This window comes from Plasmopara halstedii (assembly GCF_900000015.1).
Source record: "Plasmopara halstedii genome assembly, contig: Scaffold_470, whole genome shotgun sequence".
Taxonomy (NCBI): Eukaryota; Oomycota; class Peronosporomycetes; order Peronosporales; family Peronosporaceae; genus Plasmopara; species Plasmopara halstedii.
In genome coordinates, this window is record NW_020187390.1 from 894,953 (window position 1) to 914,478 (window position 19,526).

The window sequence follows — 19,526 nt, forward strand, 5'->3', positions numbered from 1 at the left end:
GGCGCGCATCAGAGCCGCCTAACGGGCAGCTTCCAGCTGCCGCCTCTGTGCCCGTCGAGGTCAATGGTGATCACACCACGTTCCTTAGTCGACGAGAAGTTAGGAAACGGACATGGGGTCCGCAAGGCGCGAGTAGGGCTCGTCTCACGGCGCGAGTATGGCTCGTCTCACGCCGCTGGTGCGGCTCGCCTTCCTCGCCATTCCACTCGGGAAAAGGAGAGTCAGACTCGTAGTCGACCACCTCCACATCCTCAACGAGGTCACCCGTCACTGATTGGGGTGCGCGGAGCGCGACGCTCGGGCTCATCGAGGTTAGGATTTCCATCCCTCGATGCCGCGGACGCACTGTCCCACATTGCACCGCGTGCGGGAGACGAAGTTGTGCTCTGCCCATGTGCGCCGTCAGAACGAGCGAGACTTGGTGACTTCAGTGTCGTTGACACAGGGCTCACTGAGCACGGAAGTCGTTTTATTCCAATGAACCAAATTGCAATGTCTAGCGGACACGCAAGCCTCGTTGAGGCAATATTCGATTGGAACTGTAGATGTTCTCAATCTTAATGGGGGGAGTGTAACGGGGTAACACATACCCTGGTCACAGGGGTGTGTCATTCCAGATGGGCATGGTGTGACTACTTCCAAACAAGAATACGGTAAGTGGCTGGGTAGCCAGTATGCAGTTTGTATGTATTTAGATTCTACTATATATATTTTGGAAAATTTATACATTTTAAAATTAGGCGGCTTTGCTGCAGATAAAACAAATAAATACAGTTTATATTTTAAACATGAAGTGTATATTAGCCTAGAATTAAGGTTCTAACTACTCTTGGAGGTAGCGGATTACGATCCGCTACACTCATACTGGTTCTTGTAAAGAACGTAAGGTCGGTGACCTAAATTGAGCCTCCAGTGAGCGCAAAGCTACGGCAGCCCCCCCCTGTAGGTACAGTTTACTTAGAAACACGACAGTCACTATGCCTACATTTTAGTATCACGTCTGTTTCGCTTTGTGTAAAGTTTCTGCTTGGCTTCTTGCATAAACAAGCATCAGCTTTCTTTTCGTTTGTAATCTGCCAACTCAGTTTGTGATAGTAGGCTTCGCCGCAATCTCACCATCACCAACCGCAAGCAGCTCAAGCATTTCCGAACGACATCCTTAACGCAAACATCTCGGCAAAACATAAAAATTTACGAATTTACCGAGCGCACAAAGTATTGTATAGACCAGACCAAAAGTTTAGTCATGAGATCATTTCTCAAGCAAAGATAACTAAGTCGCATTACAATTTGGAAAAAAAGAAAAACATACATCCTTTGTTTCGTTACTCTATACTAAGGTATGGAACCTACGATGCTTCCTGAACGCTTGCCATGGAGACATCCATGGAGGGACTCAGCGTCATGGCCGCCAAAATATAAGAGCTACGAACCTCTATGAAAGTTGAAGGCTTAACGATGGCCAAATATCATGAGAGTATGAAAGAAAGTATATGGTAAGTGAGCTCATTTTTCAAGTCTAAGAACATGGACCCGATGGCGAACGAATGCACCGGGCAGCAGAGATTTTTTCCACAATTCTTGCTGATCCTAGGGCGATAGCCAATCGGATCTGGGGCGTGAGAGTTCAATGGGACCTCCATTAGCGACGCTGATCTAATTTCAACACGAGCGATGACACAAGTTCGAGCCCCCTGAGGCTTCATGATCATTAACACCAGCTCAAGCAAGCTGCCACAAATCTGATGGCTTATGCTGCTCATTTCCATACATAACAGCTAATTTTACGATTGTAAGTTGGCAAAACCATCATATCGTTATCCTGGGAAAGCCGATACAATGCTGAACATTCAAACAAATATATTTTGCCCCTCACAATAGTGAACCACCAGCAGGATTGGTCTGAAGATTTTGCTAAGAGTATATTAGTACATACGAACAAATCAAGATGAGGGCATGAAGGACTTAGAAAGACACATTCATTACACAGACACACACGTTGGACTGGAAAATACAAAGGATATCGTGACATTCAAAGGCATATTGTAGTTCCCTGAGAGAGCTATAAGTGAACATTTATTGTTACGCATGATACCCCCTGAATGTTAAGCTTGGTTGAACAGGAAGGTGACGAGCATATAAAAAGTGGCTGATTGAATGAGGCAAGAGAATAGGTGCTAGCAAGTTAGATGAAATGTTTTTTGTCGCTCATAAGGAGCAGGAACTTCAAAACCTTACGCTGATATATGAGTTTAATCTCAAAGTATGATTTGCACTTCAAGGTTAGGTTATTGCTTGAACTTTTTGTCTTGCATTTATCACAGATTTTACTTTTAAAGAGCAACAAAAAGTCAATATCGATTCTGCTTTAATGTTACACTACGCAGACAAATTATTCTTCAATAGAATTGCGAGTATAATGACGAAGACACAGCACCATGATACCACTTATTTTCAGAAGGTAAACGCACTTGCATTTTAATCACTTTAAAGCAACGCTAGATAAACTTAATAGTTGACAGAGTTGGAAAGATAGTGAAATCGGTTGAGATAAACCACACACTTACCGCTAGCATTGTTGGCAGTGCTAGTTTTAGACGTCAGATTGGAACCTGTCTGTGCGCATGTTAAACGGTTTTGGTTACTCTTGCATTGATACACTCGTAATTGATCCATTGTGGTTCAGAGTGTGATCTTGTTACCATATTGTCCCGCTCCATACTCCGCTGAGCATAGAGCAAAACACGGCATTTTAATTCGCCAATATTCTATTTTTTTTTGACTGCCAGAAGGAATTAATCATGTATTCAGAAGTGGGAGATTTGGAGAAGCATATTTTGGAAAATACTTTTTTCATTTAAGATTTTAAACACAGACTGATGTGAAACATGCTCGATTTATGTACATCTAGATCTAGTCTTCCTTTTAAATGTATTTGTGTTCACCCTACTGGCATATAAAGATGATTCGATAGTAAAAATGGCTTCGGACAATTAAGCAAAAAATGTTTTTTGAGTGTTTATACGCCACACCATAAGTGTGATTAGGGGTCTCCATCAGTCGGGCTGCTGTTTTATCAGACCGTTTCTTTCAGCGCAATAATGTGCGTCGTAAATAATGATGACTGGCCATAGCTGGCGAAAAGCGTAATAATTTGAATCTAAGTTGATACTGAAAAGAACTCTTTGTGGTTGTAACAATACTTCGTGGTAGATGTTGTATGAGCATTTTATGTTGAGCATGAAAAAAAATGCATGAATGTATCGTGCATTGCGGCATCACTGGCGAGCGAAAGTGTCAACATCATACACAACATTCTTGCCGTTGTGCAATCCCCTTACGCCTATTTCGGACTTGAAAGAAGCTCGCAAGTCAATGTTTGATGGAGGAAACAATAAGAACAATATTTCAAACAAACCAAGAATAGAGCACATTTGCAGAACTTTCGTGTACTACCAAGTCTGTACACTGCAGCAAATAGAGGCTGAAATGATGCTAGTTTGATATTTTCTGACTACCGCTCACTGCGAAGATTGAGCCTTTAATTGAGTAGTTGGTCAAAGCCACTGAGCGCATCACATTGCATGCAGTCAACTCGCGACTGTTATGTCGGAAGTGCTAGAGAAAACGTAGATTCGTTGTATAAGCAAGTTTTCATGAATGTGAAATTGATATCAAATTATAATACGTCATATCCTTACGCGACCGTTGCGTAATATTATTTTAACTTGAGGCGAACTATGATGAGTCGACGCGAGTCAAGCTCGTCCTGTACTAGCAATAGCGATGGCAATTCTGAAGATTTAGACGACCGCAAGGTGTTTGGCTTTCTCGACGACAATGTTAGCATGAGCTTGATCACTTCTAGCTCTCGAACGAGAAGGTTGGCGATACATTAAGCATTGGAATTCAGCCAAGTACATTGTCTTGACCTCATTATAGAAAGGAGCTAATTGCACACCTTTTGCTACTGATAGTCGAAGTGAAAATCTTTGTCTGGAATTATCTCCAAACATTACTGCTTTGGTAGACTTGCTGTCCTCTTTAATCATCTTTCTTGATATTGTTGCTCACTTTCACGCTCTATATGTAGGGCCGACAATTTGATGTTAAGAAAACCAAGTCCCAATTTATTGATTTTGTTGCGAAGTATGTCATACTGGTGCGTGTTTGTCGAAAATGTTAACGTTAAGCGACAATTGCTTGTAGTGAGAGTCTTGAGAAGAAACCACAAAAACGGTCGTTGAGCAATTTGTCACATGGCTCGCTGCCACTGGAACAAGTGACCAATAATTCTTCTGCCCGCCTGGGGACTGAATTGGTGTCATTGACTCATGATAACGCTGATATTTGTCGAACTGATGACACAAATAGGTCAGAAGCTCAAATCACAAATGAAGTGAACGGCTTCAATGGAAGTCATACAAAAACTCACGACGAAACCGCGCTAGCTGAGGCATTGACATCATTGAAGGCTCAAGTAAAGCAGCTGACGTGTGAAAAAACCCATTTAGAAGTGAAAGCAATCACAGCGGGGTCGACAATTGTAAATCTGGAGCAAAAATTAACCGCATCAGAACAGTCCAACATTCTACTTAATCGCCAGCTCATTAATACGAAAGAAAGCTTTCAAGCAAAGCTTATTGCTCGTGAAGAAGAGATGGCAGTCGAGAAATTACAACATGCGAAAGAAAAGGAGACGCAACTCCAGCACCAACAAGCTCGTTTTGCTACTCAAGCCGAGATTTGGAAACGGGAAATTGCGGCCTTAACAAAGGTAACATTGGATTTAAAAAGTGAAAATCACCGTTTGCAAACACATTTGAAGGACGAAGTGCGCCAGCGAAATTTTATTGATGCAAACCTCCGCACACTTACAGCAGAGCATGCAAGCACATGCGAAGAATTGCGGAAAGAAAAAGAGCGACACAAGATTGAAATGCAGGAGCTCCGGTCGAGTATGGAGATTGATTCTCAAAAGCATGCGCTGTCTCGCCAACTGCTTAGAGAACAATTGCATAATCTGCTGCTTGAGAAAGAGGATCATCTGTCTCAATCGACACATAGATTTCGGATAGTTTGCTCCAAGAATAGAAAGGGGGCTTTAACATTTTCTCAGTCGATTCAGAAGATTCGTGGCTTGCACAATTTGTTTCGCTTGTCTCTTCTCGAAACACGAGAAGTTTTGAAATTGGAGGCACAGAAAACGGAAGACGTGCTAAAAAGAATTCAAGAACAGGCTAGCGACTTTGTAATTTTCCGAAGTGATCGAGATTTAACATTAGTACCTCAAAAAAAGCAGTCATCCCGACAAGAGCTTCAGATCAAAGATTATTGGCAAACCATCAGTCGATTAAAAGAGACATTGGCAAAGTCGGAACGGGTGTTCGACAAGAAGCACGAAGCCCTTAAAGCAAAATATCGAGAACAAAACGACTATTTGAAAGTTACGTTAGCTGTGCGCCAAGGACTCACTACCGACCTTCATACTAAAAGGAAACAGGTCACAGATTTAGAGGGTGAAGTAGCTCGACTCCGACTTGCCAACAGTAAGACTAACGTCAAGTTGAAGCATTCACAAGAGCAAATTCTTGCGCTGCAAAGAACTTACGCCCGTGATATTGAGAAGCTGGTCAAGGGATCATCAATCAGCAGGAAGATCGATCACGTGCCGTCGCCTCCGGAATACTCTCAGGAGGCAACTGTAAGCTCAAAAAATTGTGAAAAACTTTGCATGTTATTAACATCATATTGCAGAGTGAAAGTAGAGGATTAGTGCAAGATGACGTGGAAAAATATGGTGCGTTCACTTTTACCAAGCTCGTGAGTATACCTTTCACATCTTTCGACGATTTTCTGACATTATTAGATTGGCAAGAATTCGTCGAACTCGTAGCTGCGTACGAAGCTGAGCGCCAATTGCATGCAGGTTGTGACGCGACAGTTACAATGTAATTAGATACAGAGTGAAGAGAGGATAAGTCTTATTTCTTCTTAGTTACCAATGCTGAAAAACAATTGTCTTGGCAAAAAAGTCTGTCAAGAGCAGCATTCATGTTTGTGCATTGTGTAGACGTTTAAACATCTGGAATGAGCTACTCGAAATACTTGAAATAGAAGGGGATCCAAACAACCCAGTTGACTTTCTGGTATTTACTGGAAGTCTTGCTCTAGTCGCTATGATTTACATTCTGTTCATCCGCTCTTCCCAAAGGATCACTGGCAAAACATGCTGCACGAGACGAGATGGCTGAAATCCTTGCTGTTTTGACAGTTATGAAATAGAATTTCGATAGAAATATCACGATTTAGGGTATTTTGTCAAAAATTCTTAGACGATGGCGTATATTTCAATGACATACATTGTGCTTAATCTCCAATTGAATAATGAAACATAACTCTGAATAGATTATAGTTTTCCAAGTGGCACCACATATGCCCAGCAGGTGCAGAATGAGAATCATTGATTTAATCCAACTGAACCAATCTAACGCCTCTTTTAGCATAGTGGCATTTTTGGAGCATTCAATTAAAACCCTAGTTTTGCGTCCATCTTGAGGCTTTATCATGTCTGCAGCTGTATGACGATGTTGTGTGTTTGTGGGAGTAGATTGCTCAACAGCTAAACCGCCGCAGGGTGCGCATTTTTCTCCTCACGGTATCTTGCAGCACAGCGCGCATCAAACTAGAAAGCGGACTTAACATTATTACTGAACTCAAAACTTAGCCGATAGCTGTACCAGCAAAATCCTGGGTATGAGCAAAGCTGTTCACGGTGCACACTGAATGTTTGCGTCTACCTGAACGTCGACGTCGTGCTTTGTACTTTGATATGTCGAGTATTTAGCGACTATGTGGTGGACCCTATAAAGTCTTCAACGGGTGAGGCGAAGTTTACTTTTCACCCAATGGTCGACGCAATTTCTGGCACTCTTGTCAGAGCCTTATACATATCCTCAAATTTTAATAAAAGACACGAAAACTTACAATTGTTGCTTGGACAGCCGTAAGCGGTAATTTGAAGGATTTGTGACCGATGCGGTCCGTCAGCGACTTTCAATTGCAAGTTCGCTCGACGACTGAGCGGTGACCCACATCTTAAAAATCAGCCGTGGTGCAACAAGCGTTTTTTGATCAAACTCACATCTATAATCAAGACATGATTTAGTCTGAAGCGACTACCTCGGAAATTGCCTTTTGTCCTGCGGCGAGGTCCAGCCTCTTTTACCGAACGATGCTGGCATGGTGTGCGTAAATTATGCGGCAGTGAGATCTAGCACGGAAAACGCAATATCCTCTAGAAAGTAGACGAAGAACGCTATGGTCATATAGAAAGCGCAAGTGTGATGTCGGGGCTCAAATAGTCACTGTGGAAACCCTCATCGATGATTGCATATCATGTCTCACCGAACGAATCCTGCATGGCTTGAATCGCGCAATCTGCGTCTTATCGGCGGCTAGTCAAGTTGTATGATTTGTCAGAGCAAGTTAAGAAGGAAATTTTCGAATCAATGAGCGCTCGAAGACTGAAATCTTGAAAGACGAGCTTTAGGTGTGACAAGTACTCGTACAGCTATCACTATGCGCGCAAACATATACTGTAATACTTAACGATCGAGGCTCCCATTCTAGTAAAGGGGGTGTAATGTGTATGTGATATGTTATCACATTTCACTGCGGACTTAAAGTGAAGCTCAGAAGACTTTGATGAAGTCCTAAGACAAAATTTCAAGATCAAACTTTGGTACGGATTAGACTAATGATACCCTGTAAAGGTAAACAGGTCAAACACGATGACTGTTTACCTTGTGTAATGCGTTGTGCAATGGTTGTCTTCCAAAGATATCTAAACAAATATATTTTGCCCCACTCACGGTTTATTCTCTACATCATTTCTAGCATTCTTGCATTTGATTAAAGAAGCACTGATTACCTGGGAGGCTTCCGGCTCGGCACCTTAGTGGCAGCAAGTGTATTTACATCTGCGACTTAGCGCGGATTCTAAGAGACCAAGCTTTCTTCGAGCGAGGTGCGCAGTAACCAAGTGGAAAGTTGAGAATACCGATCGCCCAATTTGAGCCGCTGTACGGAGCGAATGCGGTCATGGCGATGCAAAGCAAATCAACTAATAAAATTAATTGCTGCCTTTGGCCTTATGCATGAGGAATTTCACTTGCTGACAATTTTTCTGATGCAGACAGTCAGGGCCAAGTAAGGAAATACAATCTATCTCACCAGACGCGTGTTTTACACGGAAGAAAACGTCAATGGCGACAGCTACCTCACATCTTGCAAAGTGTCCTCAACAACTTTGTCATCCATGATGTATAATGAGCTCAATTGCTCACCATCTCGTAATACTTTGAGTAATAATATCTTCCCAAGCTCACAAGAAATTTAACCTAGGGTCCATGTGGAATACAAATATCTGATTGACCTACTTCACTTACTCCCTCTATGATCGGAAAAACTTGTTTGCCACAAATCCGTGAGAGTTCATTTCTAAGTATGGGTCATTCTCAGCAAAACCAGATCATAGCCTTTCTATCGACGACTCCTAGTCGCTTCTCTCTTAACAAGCTTTTGCCCTGTGAGTCACGGGTTTAAGCCGCTTCAACCCGTCAAAACACGGTCAAACTGGAAAAACATGGTTTAAAGCTATATACATCTAACTTAACGAGAAGTAAAACCGAAAATCGCGACGCGCGGTCACTCACTCTTGTCTCAGTAGCGATATACTCCGAAGACGGTGGCTCACAACCACTTTTGACTACCACGCTCTACTTAAGGCTCCAAGTAATGTCACTACTGAGTATTTTGGACAATATTAAATCTTGCATCAAGCCGAGTCTGCTTGCTAGCAGATGTGGGTTTATAACTCAACACATCTTGTAGCAGGAATAGCCCATCCGTGTACACACACTTTCCGAGAAAGGCTTAGGTCAACTGACACGCCTCACCGCGTGTTGCTCACTTTCAGCGGGCCGTTGACTTACGTAAAAGGGAGGAAAGGCGAAGCGACATCTATCATTATATTGGCCTTAACTTCCTACCTGATAAGTACTTCCAGCTCTGATACAACAGGACTGAAAGGGGATATACAAATATACAGGGTTTACAGTTAATGTGATACACACAAGTGTGTTGTCCACTCAATATGTGTTATGGAACATGACACATTACAGTTCATCAAGAACCAGCGATAGAAGAGATAGCATTTACCGCGAAATCGCTGGTGTTGGCAGTCCAACTCTTTTAAAGTAGGGATGGAAAAGGTCTCTTCGTCTTAATGAAAAATAGATACGGCGATAAATTCAGTCATGCACCAGATAAAGCAACAGCATGTCGCTCTTCCGGTCCCTAGCTAGAGATCGTGCGCAAGAATATTGTATTAACCTGCAAAACCTTGGTGAAAGAGGTAATCCAAACATGGATATTTGTAGCGGCTTATACCACGGGTTTACGCACCGCCATGCAAGGTAAGACCAGATATGTTCCCTGTTTCTGCCCTGAGAGCTAATTACAAGAGTTGGACTTAATCTATCAGACCCCCCTGAAATAATAAGAATCATTATCGTCATCAAACTCTGTTAACGGATGCGGCTAGCACCGAAACCTTTCACGTCCACCCCACCACTTCTTTTTTTGGAAGCGGTCTGTGTTGATCTACACGCGGAGGACAACTTCTGTGCTGCGAGATCTTGATAAGGCTCTGGGATTGACTAATCTTTGTGCGCTTCAGCAGCGATTAACCGCAGCAAGGCTGGGGTAAGAGAGAGAGATCGTTGAGATACTGAATTGCTTCTGTACTCGTAGATGTTTTTTCGTCTGGGGTGCAAACACTCTTGCGCCTTACGTGCCCCTTCTCTCGAGTGGAAATTTCTTATACAACATGCAATATATTGGGTAAAGGACTTTGCCACGACTTCGCAAAATAGACCTGTAATGGACGTAGCAAAAAAAGTTGAGGTCCGGCCATAGATTCCGGAGAAATTTGAACATATGTTGTACTATACGTGGGATGAGTAAAGTTACACCACAAATCTGCTCTTATAAGCAGGTTGAATGTGGATCTTTTGGTTCTAGACGATACAACATCGTTACCACCCTTTTAAGATGATATACCCACTGCTCCAGAGTTGCGACGTGGGTATTACCCGCAGTGGTGCTTGCAGTCATGAAGTGCGATTACAGCAAAGCCTGAAAAGTTTCAAAAATTGTGACAGAGATCAAGTACGCTTCGACAGACACGAAAAGTGGTGATATTTCCGATAACCGAGATCACTTACGAGAGCCAGCTGAAGGTGCCGTTCTCCGATGACACTGCCTGATGATGAAGGGGTGGCCTCCGTGCGCGTAAGCGTTTGGCTACACCATGGCTGTACTAGTTGTGACAAAGCTAGAATTTATGGGAGTTTGTGGCTCCACTTAGGCAAGATTGCCCTGGCGCCATTATTGCTCAGTGCCTAGCGCACCTTGGTGAAGAGGTACGGCCTTGAGTTGCAGCGCTCTTTCTTCGTTTTGAGTTGGGACCTACCTTATGATAAGTATAATCTTCGATTGCTAGTAATGCTAAAACTTGGGATGAGCGATACTTTAACAGTAAGTTTGGTCTGCCAACTCGACGACCACGTCGTTCATTGTAAGTTGTTAAAATCAAGCATGAGACTACGCTTTCAGCAGACGTCAGCTTCTCTGAAGTTGGCTTATGAATCTTTTAGCGGACAAGCCAGCGGTTTATTTTCTTCCAGTGCGTGACCTGTGGTTGATTCTTATCTGTAATTTCGCTAGCTATAAACAATCGACGGCCTTGCTAATTTGTGAAGAACGAGTCTCTCCAAACGCTACCTCTTTGAGCTAAACCGATTTTGTTTAGCAAAGTCATGACCTGTGTATAGTAAAGCGCTTGTAAAGCAAAATTCTAGCTGTATTCACTCTTTATAGAAGTGGAAGACACACAAACGTAAATGCGGAAGGTCTCCCCGCCTGAGCGGCGGGCAAATCTTGATGGTTGGCAGCTAAATTCATGACGTAATGAAGCTAAAAATCACATCCTTGCAGACGCGCGAGCTGGGCTTCCGAAGCTAGATCAATTTCGCCAGGCATAGTTGACAACTCTGCGGTGGGGTGTCACAACGGTTTATGCCGTACAAAAATGGCGCGGAGATCTTTACTTAAGCAGAGAGAGCATAGCGTAATGAGCACCAATTTAAGCAAAGAATGACTCGAATTTTTGCGCTAAAATTAAAACGAAAGTGTTGATTCAGACCTAGGGAAGTCGCCGCGACCGATTGATTGCAAACAGCTAAGACTTCACGCAAAAATCCATAAGGTCGAGAACCACGTGTTCGCTCGAAATTTGTCGAGCCTTGGGAGATGAAAAAAGGAAGAGGATGGAACTACACTGGATAAATCGTTTAGAAAGTGGAATGAAACCAAAGTGCACAAAGAGCTTTCACTTTCATTATATAACATATTTATAATTTTTGAAGTCAGGCATTTAAAAGATAATTTATTTTTTTACTCAAGAAATATGTGGCACAAGTAAGCTTATGATTTTGCGTTAATTATATTTTGTCTATTTGATATAGTGAAAAGAATACATCTGATATCAGTTTGATTTGAATCAATCTTGAACGTATGTCCCACATCAAATTGATAAGATCAAACAAGGTTGCCATTCTTGAAAAGATACTTTCGCTTCTGAGTGAAACGCATGGCTAGTTCATCTTTGGGTTTGTTGACGTGAACACTTTATAATAAAGCTTTTTGCTTGCAAAGTATCAGTAGCACTTGCAGATATCTCCACGACTGAGTTGTGAAAGAACTACATCATCCGCTAGAGTATTAATTTGCTTGAATATGAGTTTCCAAAACAGCATAGTCACCTGAATAAGCGTATATTTATCGTTGTTCATGCAGAAATCAGGTAAGTTAGGCCCAAGCAGAATTTGCAATGAATCGGCTGGAACCACTTACTATCTTTGAATCTTCAGCAATCGGTTGCGCCACAACCGGATACCGGTGAAATAGTAGATATCACATAACGTGAGCCTTTAACATTGAGTGTTCAGATTCTGATGGCTGGAGCGGAAAAAGTCTATTTACCTAGATAAGAGCACGGAATAGTCACAATAAGAAAATTCGATCACGCTTAGATAGCCATGGCAAGTCGCTCGTGCACAATCAATTAGAATTTTTTGTGTGCCAGAACGAGTGCATCCACGGGTATCAAACATTTGTAACGTACAAAGAGTTGGAGCGATATATTTATCGTGACTTTGCACCGCGTCACAAATTGTAACAAGTGTATTCGAAGGCTTATACAGCGATTGAAAGATACAAGTATTAGCGGAATATCACCAAGGGCTTTACTGCTGCAATCCAAGCCGTTTGCATTATGTAAAGATCTTCATGTATTACTCAGTGATACCGCCGACAGCCACACATACAGCGGAGCGGTCGTAGCTCTTTGCTTAGAGGAAGCTAAGCTTAGGTCATCAACCTTACGTTCTTTCCAAGAACCAGTACTAGTGTAGCGGATCGCAATCCGCTACTTCTAAATACTAAAGTCTTACTAAGGCAAACGAACACTTCTGTTCAAAGACAAAACTGTAATTAAATGCTTTAAATGCGGCAGAGCCGCCAATATCTACAACCCTAGAATTTCCTAATTAATATAGTAATCCTGACTTAATATAGTAATATGCATTATTTCTGGCAATCCTGCCGCGTGGTGACTTCTTGTTGCGGTGTAGTCACGTCACTGTGTTATTACACTAACTGTGTAAAACACACATATAAACGGTTGCACAATCTCGTGCGACCCGCCCTTTCTTAAAATGGTACATGCAATCTCATTACACTCTCCCCCAAAAAATAAAGATTATCCTCGAATCACGTTTTTGGTCGAATTATACGAGGCTCGCGTGTCTGAGACACCTTCACGTACATAAGAACGACTTTGAACCTTCTCAGTTTTATAAGCACTGTGTCTACGACACACAAAGACACAAAACACCCAGACTAGCTGGTAGCGAGGGCGCCCGCTGGCCTTCTTCTTCTGCACAGGGTGCATCTCTGGACAGTCCGTGGCTTTACGGGAAGCAAACCCCAAGTTTTTGGCAGCTGGGCGCGATATGACGCACCCACCCCAGGCGACGAATTTCCTCGTCGAGGAGTTGGATGAAGCCGACTACGAGTCAGACACTCCTTCCCCAGCATGAGATGGCGAGGAAGATGAAGTGCGCCAACGGAGCGACGTGAGCCCAGATCAAATCCTGCGGACACCATGTTCGTTCCCCGACCTCTCGACTTCCGGGGGAAGTGTTATTATTAATAGCCTCGACAAGCCACAGGAGCAGCAATTGGAGGCTGCTCACAGGGCGGCTCTGCTGCGCTCGTATGCACGTTCGGTCTTAGACTCGCGTGTGAAATACAAAATTCGCCGGCGCATTCCGCTACTGAAGCAAAAGACGCGATCACTCGATCATTAGGTGTCTACGTAGTCGGGCCTACGGCCACTAGCACAAGCTAAGCTTGACCAGCGTAAAGCTCTGCGGGTTCGCTTTTTGATACCCCAAGAGATACAAATGGATCGGTACCGCGCTCGACTTCGAGCTCAAAGGGGAGGTGCTCTTGTTCCCGCAATGCGCACCATCTCTGTGGTACTCGCCCCTGGCAAAACCGCTGCAGATGACAGGTGCAGCAGCACTAGAAACTGTCTACGCTAACTACCTAACAGCAAAGCCACAAGGAAGTGGACGTGCGTGCTGCGTGCCATCTTAGATTTAAGTTTGCCAAACACAAGGCGCAACGCCGACTTCCTGTGTATCGTTGCCCTGCGTCATCTGGAATTATCCATAACGCTCCCGCAATCTATGTGGTTTCACACAGTGGTGAGTCTACGACCACAGCAGTTTAACGACATAGCTTGAGCCCAGCTCATGGCCCTCCGGCTTCGCGGGCCACTGCCGAAAAGCGCGGTGCGGAAGAAGATGCGAAGCGTCATAATCCTTGTTAACATAAGCGTCCACGACGTCTGGGCAGTCTTGCCGAAGCAGCACCTCAAACTGCCGCGAGCTCTCAAAGTTTGGGTATCCCCGCTACTTCCCAAGATATTGGGTTAAACCCCCGTCGACCCACAAGGCGTTCCACGTGGTAGGGGACGCCACCATTCTAGTCAAGAATAATCGGCGGTGGACGATGATGACTTGGCCGATTGCCGTCCGGAGACTCGCGATACTCTGCGAGCGTTGGTGGACAAAGTCCGTCGTAATCGGCATTTTGCCGAGCATCTCTCCGAGGTCGCCTACCGCTGTGCGGAAGACCTCGAGAGTCATGAGCACTTTGTGCACCGACTGCCGCGCATTGAGAATTATCGTGCTCTGTTGGCGCGGATCCTAGCCGTCGAGTAGGCGAACACGTCACTTCGTGCGACGGTGGAGCGCCTTGCGCGGTTGAAAACAAAAATCGTTGCACTTGTGCTCAAAACCAGTTTCTGGGTGGCCGAGCGCTTTCTAAGCCGCCCAGTGCCAACGCTTTATGGTTTACTTGCATTGAACCCCGGTACAGCTTAAATAAACCCACATTAAAACCGGGTAGGTGCGCATCCTTATCGGAACGTTCAGCGTATATGACACTCCTCTTGGCCACGACCTTAAAAGATCCAATAAATCGTAGACGGAGCCTTATCATTCAGACAGCAGATCCCGTGGGTGTGAGACGATTTCTAGCATTCAATAAACCGGGCCTCCGGCCTCAATGTTTTTAACATTTCTTCTTCCTTTTCTGTCTGCAAATTCTTTCTGCATATCTTGGATTTCAGTCATAGCATCGCAAACGTACTCAGTCTAGTAGACAGGAAGTCTCCGACTTCTTCACTCACCGTGAGGGTGCTGACAGCAGCTAGCCGTTCGGCTATTCCCCCCTCACTAAGCCCTGACCCATGGGATGACGGCGTCAACGGAACGCGAGGATTAATAGTCCGATCACTTAGAACGGCGTATAGCCAGAAGATGAAGGCACTGCATTGTTTAGAGCAAACTCTTCGAGTGACAACATAGTGCTCCAATGCTTCGGCTTTTCAGCGCAGACGCTGCGAAGAACGACTTTAACGACACAATTCACGCGCTCAGACTGACCATCGGTCTGCGGATGGTCCGCTGATGACATTGTCAACTTGGTGCCCAGCACCATGAAGAATGTAGACCAAAACTTCCCAGTGGAGTGCAGGTCTCTATCAGAGACAATTAACTCCGGGAGATCATGTTACGATCGACAAGCAGCGTCGCTGCACCCACACCGTCGATAATGTTCGGTACTGCCGCAGATGAGCCATCTTGCTCAAATGGTCATCAAAGACCGCTACACCCGTGTTGCCCACCGAGTCCTTTGACAAGCCAAACACTCAGCCCAACCTCATGGACTGCCATCATTCGGAGGGTACCGGTAAACAGGCCAGCGGCACCGCCGTATTCTCACCCTTTGACATGTCTCACACAAGCGCACATATATACTTTTCTTCTTGTACAGCGTGGGCCACCAATAGTGGCAACTCACCGAGCTGTACGTCTTCTCACGACCGAGATGATGACTAAGTGGGGTATCGTGGGCCTCGTAGAGGATACGATATTTTAAATCCTCATCGTGAGGGTATACACCTCGTGGTCTATCCGTTTTATCGTGCTAAGATACAGCAATTTGTTACTCAACGAATATCAAAGTAACCGTGCGTGCAAACGCGCCGACAATTTCTTGTCCGAATTTTCAACTTCCTTGTTCCCGAGAGCCTGTAGCAGCGCTACACACATACTGTCATCCGCGTATGCGGTGCGGATCAAATCCGTCACTAACGACGTCACCGTCGTGATATGAGCAAGCTCATAGTCCGGTCTGCGTGGCAAAGCATCAGCCGAAGCATTCTGCTTTCCTGGCTTATACTTCACCCCAAAGTTATATTCTGCAAAGAATTTGAGCCACCTGGCAATCCTCTGCGAGATGCGCATTGTTTGTATGTGATTTTTTGAAAAGTCCATACACGGAGATTGTCCTTAAAGCGTCCCACAACTGCTCACCGACCGTTTTTTTGTGACTTTGCATCTAATACTTCCGCAGTGTTGATGACATCGTCGATAACGTCTTCGACGATCGCACATTTTTGCGAAATTTTGCCTTTAAGCTAATGCAGGCACGATCTCGGAAATTATCCCTGCAATAACCACTGCTATCGGTCAAACGATGGGATCACTTGCTTTCAGTCCAACTATAACTTTCTATTTGACTCTTTTATGTTCCAAACGCACGCTAAAATTTTTGAAGGAATTTGATACAACCACGAAAGTCCGCGAGAGCCAGCACCGGAATGACTAACATTAGCTGGCACTACTTGATGAGCATGGGGCGACCAACGTTTGAGTGGTATGTTTAGCAAGCGGGCGAGTACACCAAAATTTGATTAGTATCGGATCTAATTGTTTCATTTGAAGCTTATGAGAGTTTAGGCTCTGCTTCGTCAGTGCAGTGGCCACTTGGATATCTTGCCCTCAGCCATTATTTTAGTTGTAGAAGATGCTGGGCCGCCTGTCACAGCGCATAAGCACAAGGGAGAAGGACCCGACCTCGTGAAAAGTTGAATTATTGTGCTAGCTGTGAGAGCTGTATCAGGGAGACGAGCGGGTCTGTGGACAGAAGAAAGGGAGGTGATAGGCTTCTAACTCGAAATCTGCGTCATTTTGTTTCCATAACAAAGTCAAGCCATACCGACCCTCTAGGCGAAAGTTCGCTTTGCTAAAGCTGGTTTGTAAGACCTTAAGATCATTGAGACGACTTGTTGATCCCAATATGTGCTAAAACTTAAGTTGATACTCATCTGCACTCTTACCAACTTCAAGTGCCCGAGGTATATCCCTCATTGGTAACTTTTACTTTACCTGCCGTTTCTGCTCTAAGCGCTGGAGGTGCGCTGATAAGTGATGACCTGTTCGCTCTAGGTGTTAGCAGTAAAGGCACTATCATAGGTGCCAATGCTTCCAGGACCATCGCAGCAATCAATATCAGGCAAATTTAAGGCATCATCACGGCACGGTGATTGAGGCGAGAGCTGGAGGGAATATTTAGCTTGCAGTGAGCGTCATGTGCTAAGGCCAGCTTGTTGCTTACGAGATTGATCAGCCTATAAGTGATAACGGTGCGGTGTCACAACGGTTCCCACCAATGAAGCTAAACACCGATTATAAGCTCGTTTAGCGGGGAGGCTAAGCCCTATTTTTTGGCACTATGGCCCGCGAAAAATAGATGTCTGGTTTGAACGTTGCTTTATGCTTTAAAGTACAAAGAGTAAGAGCAACATTGACTCGATGTGGCCATTAATTCTTGCCCAACTCGTGAAATTAGCCGCTCTGCTCGTACCCATGCTTATATGATACCTAAAATTGGAGCAATGGAGACCCCACTCGCTAATGATAAGTTGTTTGTGCTACACGACCTGTCATTTACTCAAGAAAAGGAAATGGTGGGAGGAAGGTGGATTCGAAAAGATCTTTGCAGAAATGGGCTTTTACCTCTCAAAGCGTAGGTTTCGCTTGCAAAACAACAGAAGATTTGAAGACACCTTGCAGCCACCCCGACAGATGAAGCGCTTCACCGTATTCGTCAATATCACTCGGTGCTGGAAGATATGCCTCTTATGAACATTCGTTATCGACGAAGCACGATCATTTCAGCAAGTTCAACGGATTGTCTTTTGCGGGCGTCGTTTCCTTTTCAGATGTAGTTCCAAAAGCGATTTGTATCAAAATGTTTGAGCTACCTCATACGTCAAGAACTTGATAGATATTGTATTTCAGATGGTAGCAGAGCTACAGCGGAAGTTAAGATTCAATTGTCGTTAATGAAACGCTTTGTATACCGGTGGCCGGAAAGAGCTTAATCGTTGTATGATACGTCTTAGGCTTCACGACGAATGAACGTATTTAATGACGTATTCCCTTTGTAAGCTTCGACCCTCAAAGATACAATATGGCGAAGGCGAATGTCACCAATTTTGTAGACTGGTAGACAATTTATTTCTGCGTCTTAAATATCACCTACATTATTCAAAGGGTTCCATTTTCTTTTGGTGTTTATATGCTGTTTTAATTATTTTTCCTTTCAGCGATATGATTGCGCACATTGCGCCTGATGCTCGATCTCAAAAGAAATTTTCAATATAGCTTCGAGATACTCCCAGCCTTATTTCAGCATGTCGATTACTATCGCGACCATTTATACATCATGTCCGATACATCTACGTGGGGGCTTCAGAGCAAGCGTGGCTTGATATCAATGATTGATATAAAGACCCCAGGCCTATCGGAGCGTAAAATGGCTAATTAACACGAGCTGGTCCATTACCGCTGTCGATTTACACATATGCTCAATATATGTTTTTTAACATTTTTAAATCTCATTGTCATCAACAATTAATAAAAACATCTTTTGGGGGAGAAAAAAATATCTCCCAGATAAACAGAAAAATGAAAACAATATTTCAGATATTTGAAAAATATAAAAAGTGTATGCTACATCAAGTATAGTGTGATGTCAACAACAACAGAATAAAAATACGTCAAGAGCGCAGAGAGAAAGTGACAAAGAAACATCGTTATTCGTCTGTTAGTAACCCATGCAAAGCTAGAAACTAATTTCTAACTGGAAATTAATTTGCCAAATAACTATCAAGATTATGCGTTATCACAGGTTTTGCTGTAATGACCCATATCTTTGCAAACACCGCATCTCCGAACTGGTTTCTGCTTAAGCTGAGCAGTTGCATGTTGTGACGGACTACAACTCTTATTAGGTCCTCCACGTTTCTATAAAATTCGGGGAGGCTTGCAATCATCTGTGATTGTAAGTGAAAGACCTTAAATGGGTATTTACTTGCGAGATGTATATATATACACATTTACATAACTATACTTTCACTTGGAGTATTATTTGTTTCAAACCTCTGGTATATTGTTTTTATTTTTCTTTATTTTTTTATTTTCCCTTTTTTATTATTTAAAATTAGCTTTCATAAATATCGATGACAATGGATATAAGAAAAAAAACTGTCATAAAAATAAAAAAAAATCACACGTTCTTCAAAAACCCAACATAGTCTACGTCTGAAGCATACGACAAATAGTTATGATGTATCGATTGATACAAATGCAAAATAAAATAATGGAGCTTTTTTATCACTAAATTCATTTATAATAATAACTGAAACATTAACTGCAAAAATAGTACCGCTTTTTCGAATGAAGACGGATGCACGCGGAAGACTTCTATTCTGGCAACGTCAGTGTGATAGCCTCCCATAAAGACGGTCACTGTGACCACCTCCGGAAGGGGATCTGTTGCCATCCCGGCAATGAGAGTGCGCATATGTTGGACAAAGTCCATCAATTCCTTGTTGCCCTGTCGGGTGGCAAGGAAACGAGATCGTACGCGATATGCCTGATTAGGCGGCGAGAACACTCGTGAGAGCTGCAATTTCA

General features: G+C 43.6%; 3 protein-coding genes across 3 annotated transcripts; 2 read left to right on the top strand and 1 right to left on the bottom strand.

Moving 5' to 3' along the window:
• Positions 1 to 3,740: 3,740 nt before the first annotated feature.
• PHALS_10386 (uncharacterized protein) lies at positions 3,741 to 5,955 on the top strand (the record flags this gene model as incomplete). The annotated part of the gene is made up of 7 exons (XM_024725802.1): positions 3,741 to 3,842; positions 3,901 to 3,917; positions 3,978 to 4,026; positions 4,094 to 4,149; positions 4,210 to 5,704; positions 5,758 to 5,800; positions 5,870 to 5,955. The coding sequence occupies 7 exons, from the start codon at positions 3,741 to 3,743 to the stop codon at positions 5,953 to 5,955; spliced, it is 1,848 nt and encodes a 615-aa protein (XP_024576543.1).
• A 5,219-nt stretch (positions 5,956 to 11,174) lies between these two features.
• Positions 11,175 to 11,465, bottom strand: PHALS_10387 (uncharacterized protein; the record flags this gene model as incomplete). Its single annotated transcript, XM_024725805.1, has 2 exons — positions 11,175 to 11,399; positions 11,460 to 11,465. The coding sequence occupies 2 exons, from the start codon at positions 11,463 to 11,465 to the stop codon at positions 11,175 to 11,177; spliced, it is 231 nt and encodes a 76-aa protein (XP_024576544.1).
• A 6,084-nt stretch (positions 11,466 to 17,549) lies between these two features.
• Positions 17,550 to 17,773, top strand: PHALS_10388 (uncharacterized protein; the record flags this gene model as incomplete). Its single annotated transcript, XM_024725806.1, has 2 exons — positions 17,550 to 17,571; positions 17,619 to 17,773. 2 exons carry the CDS (start codon positions 17,550 to 17,552, stop codon positions 17,771 to 17,773), a joined length of 177 nt encoding a protein of 58 aa, XP_024576545.1.
• Positions 17,774 to 19,526: the final 1,753 nt, after the last annotated feature.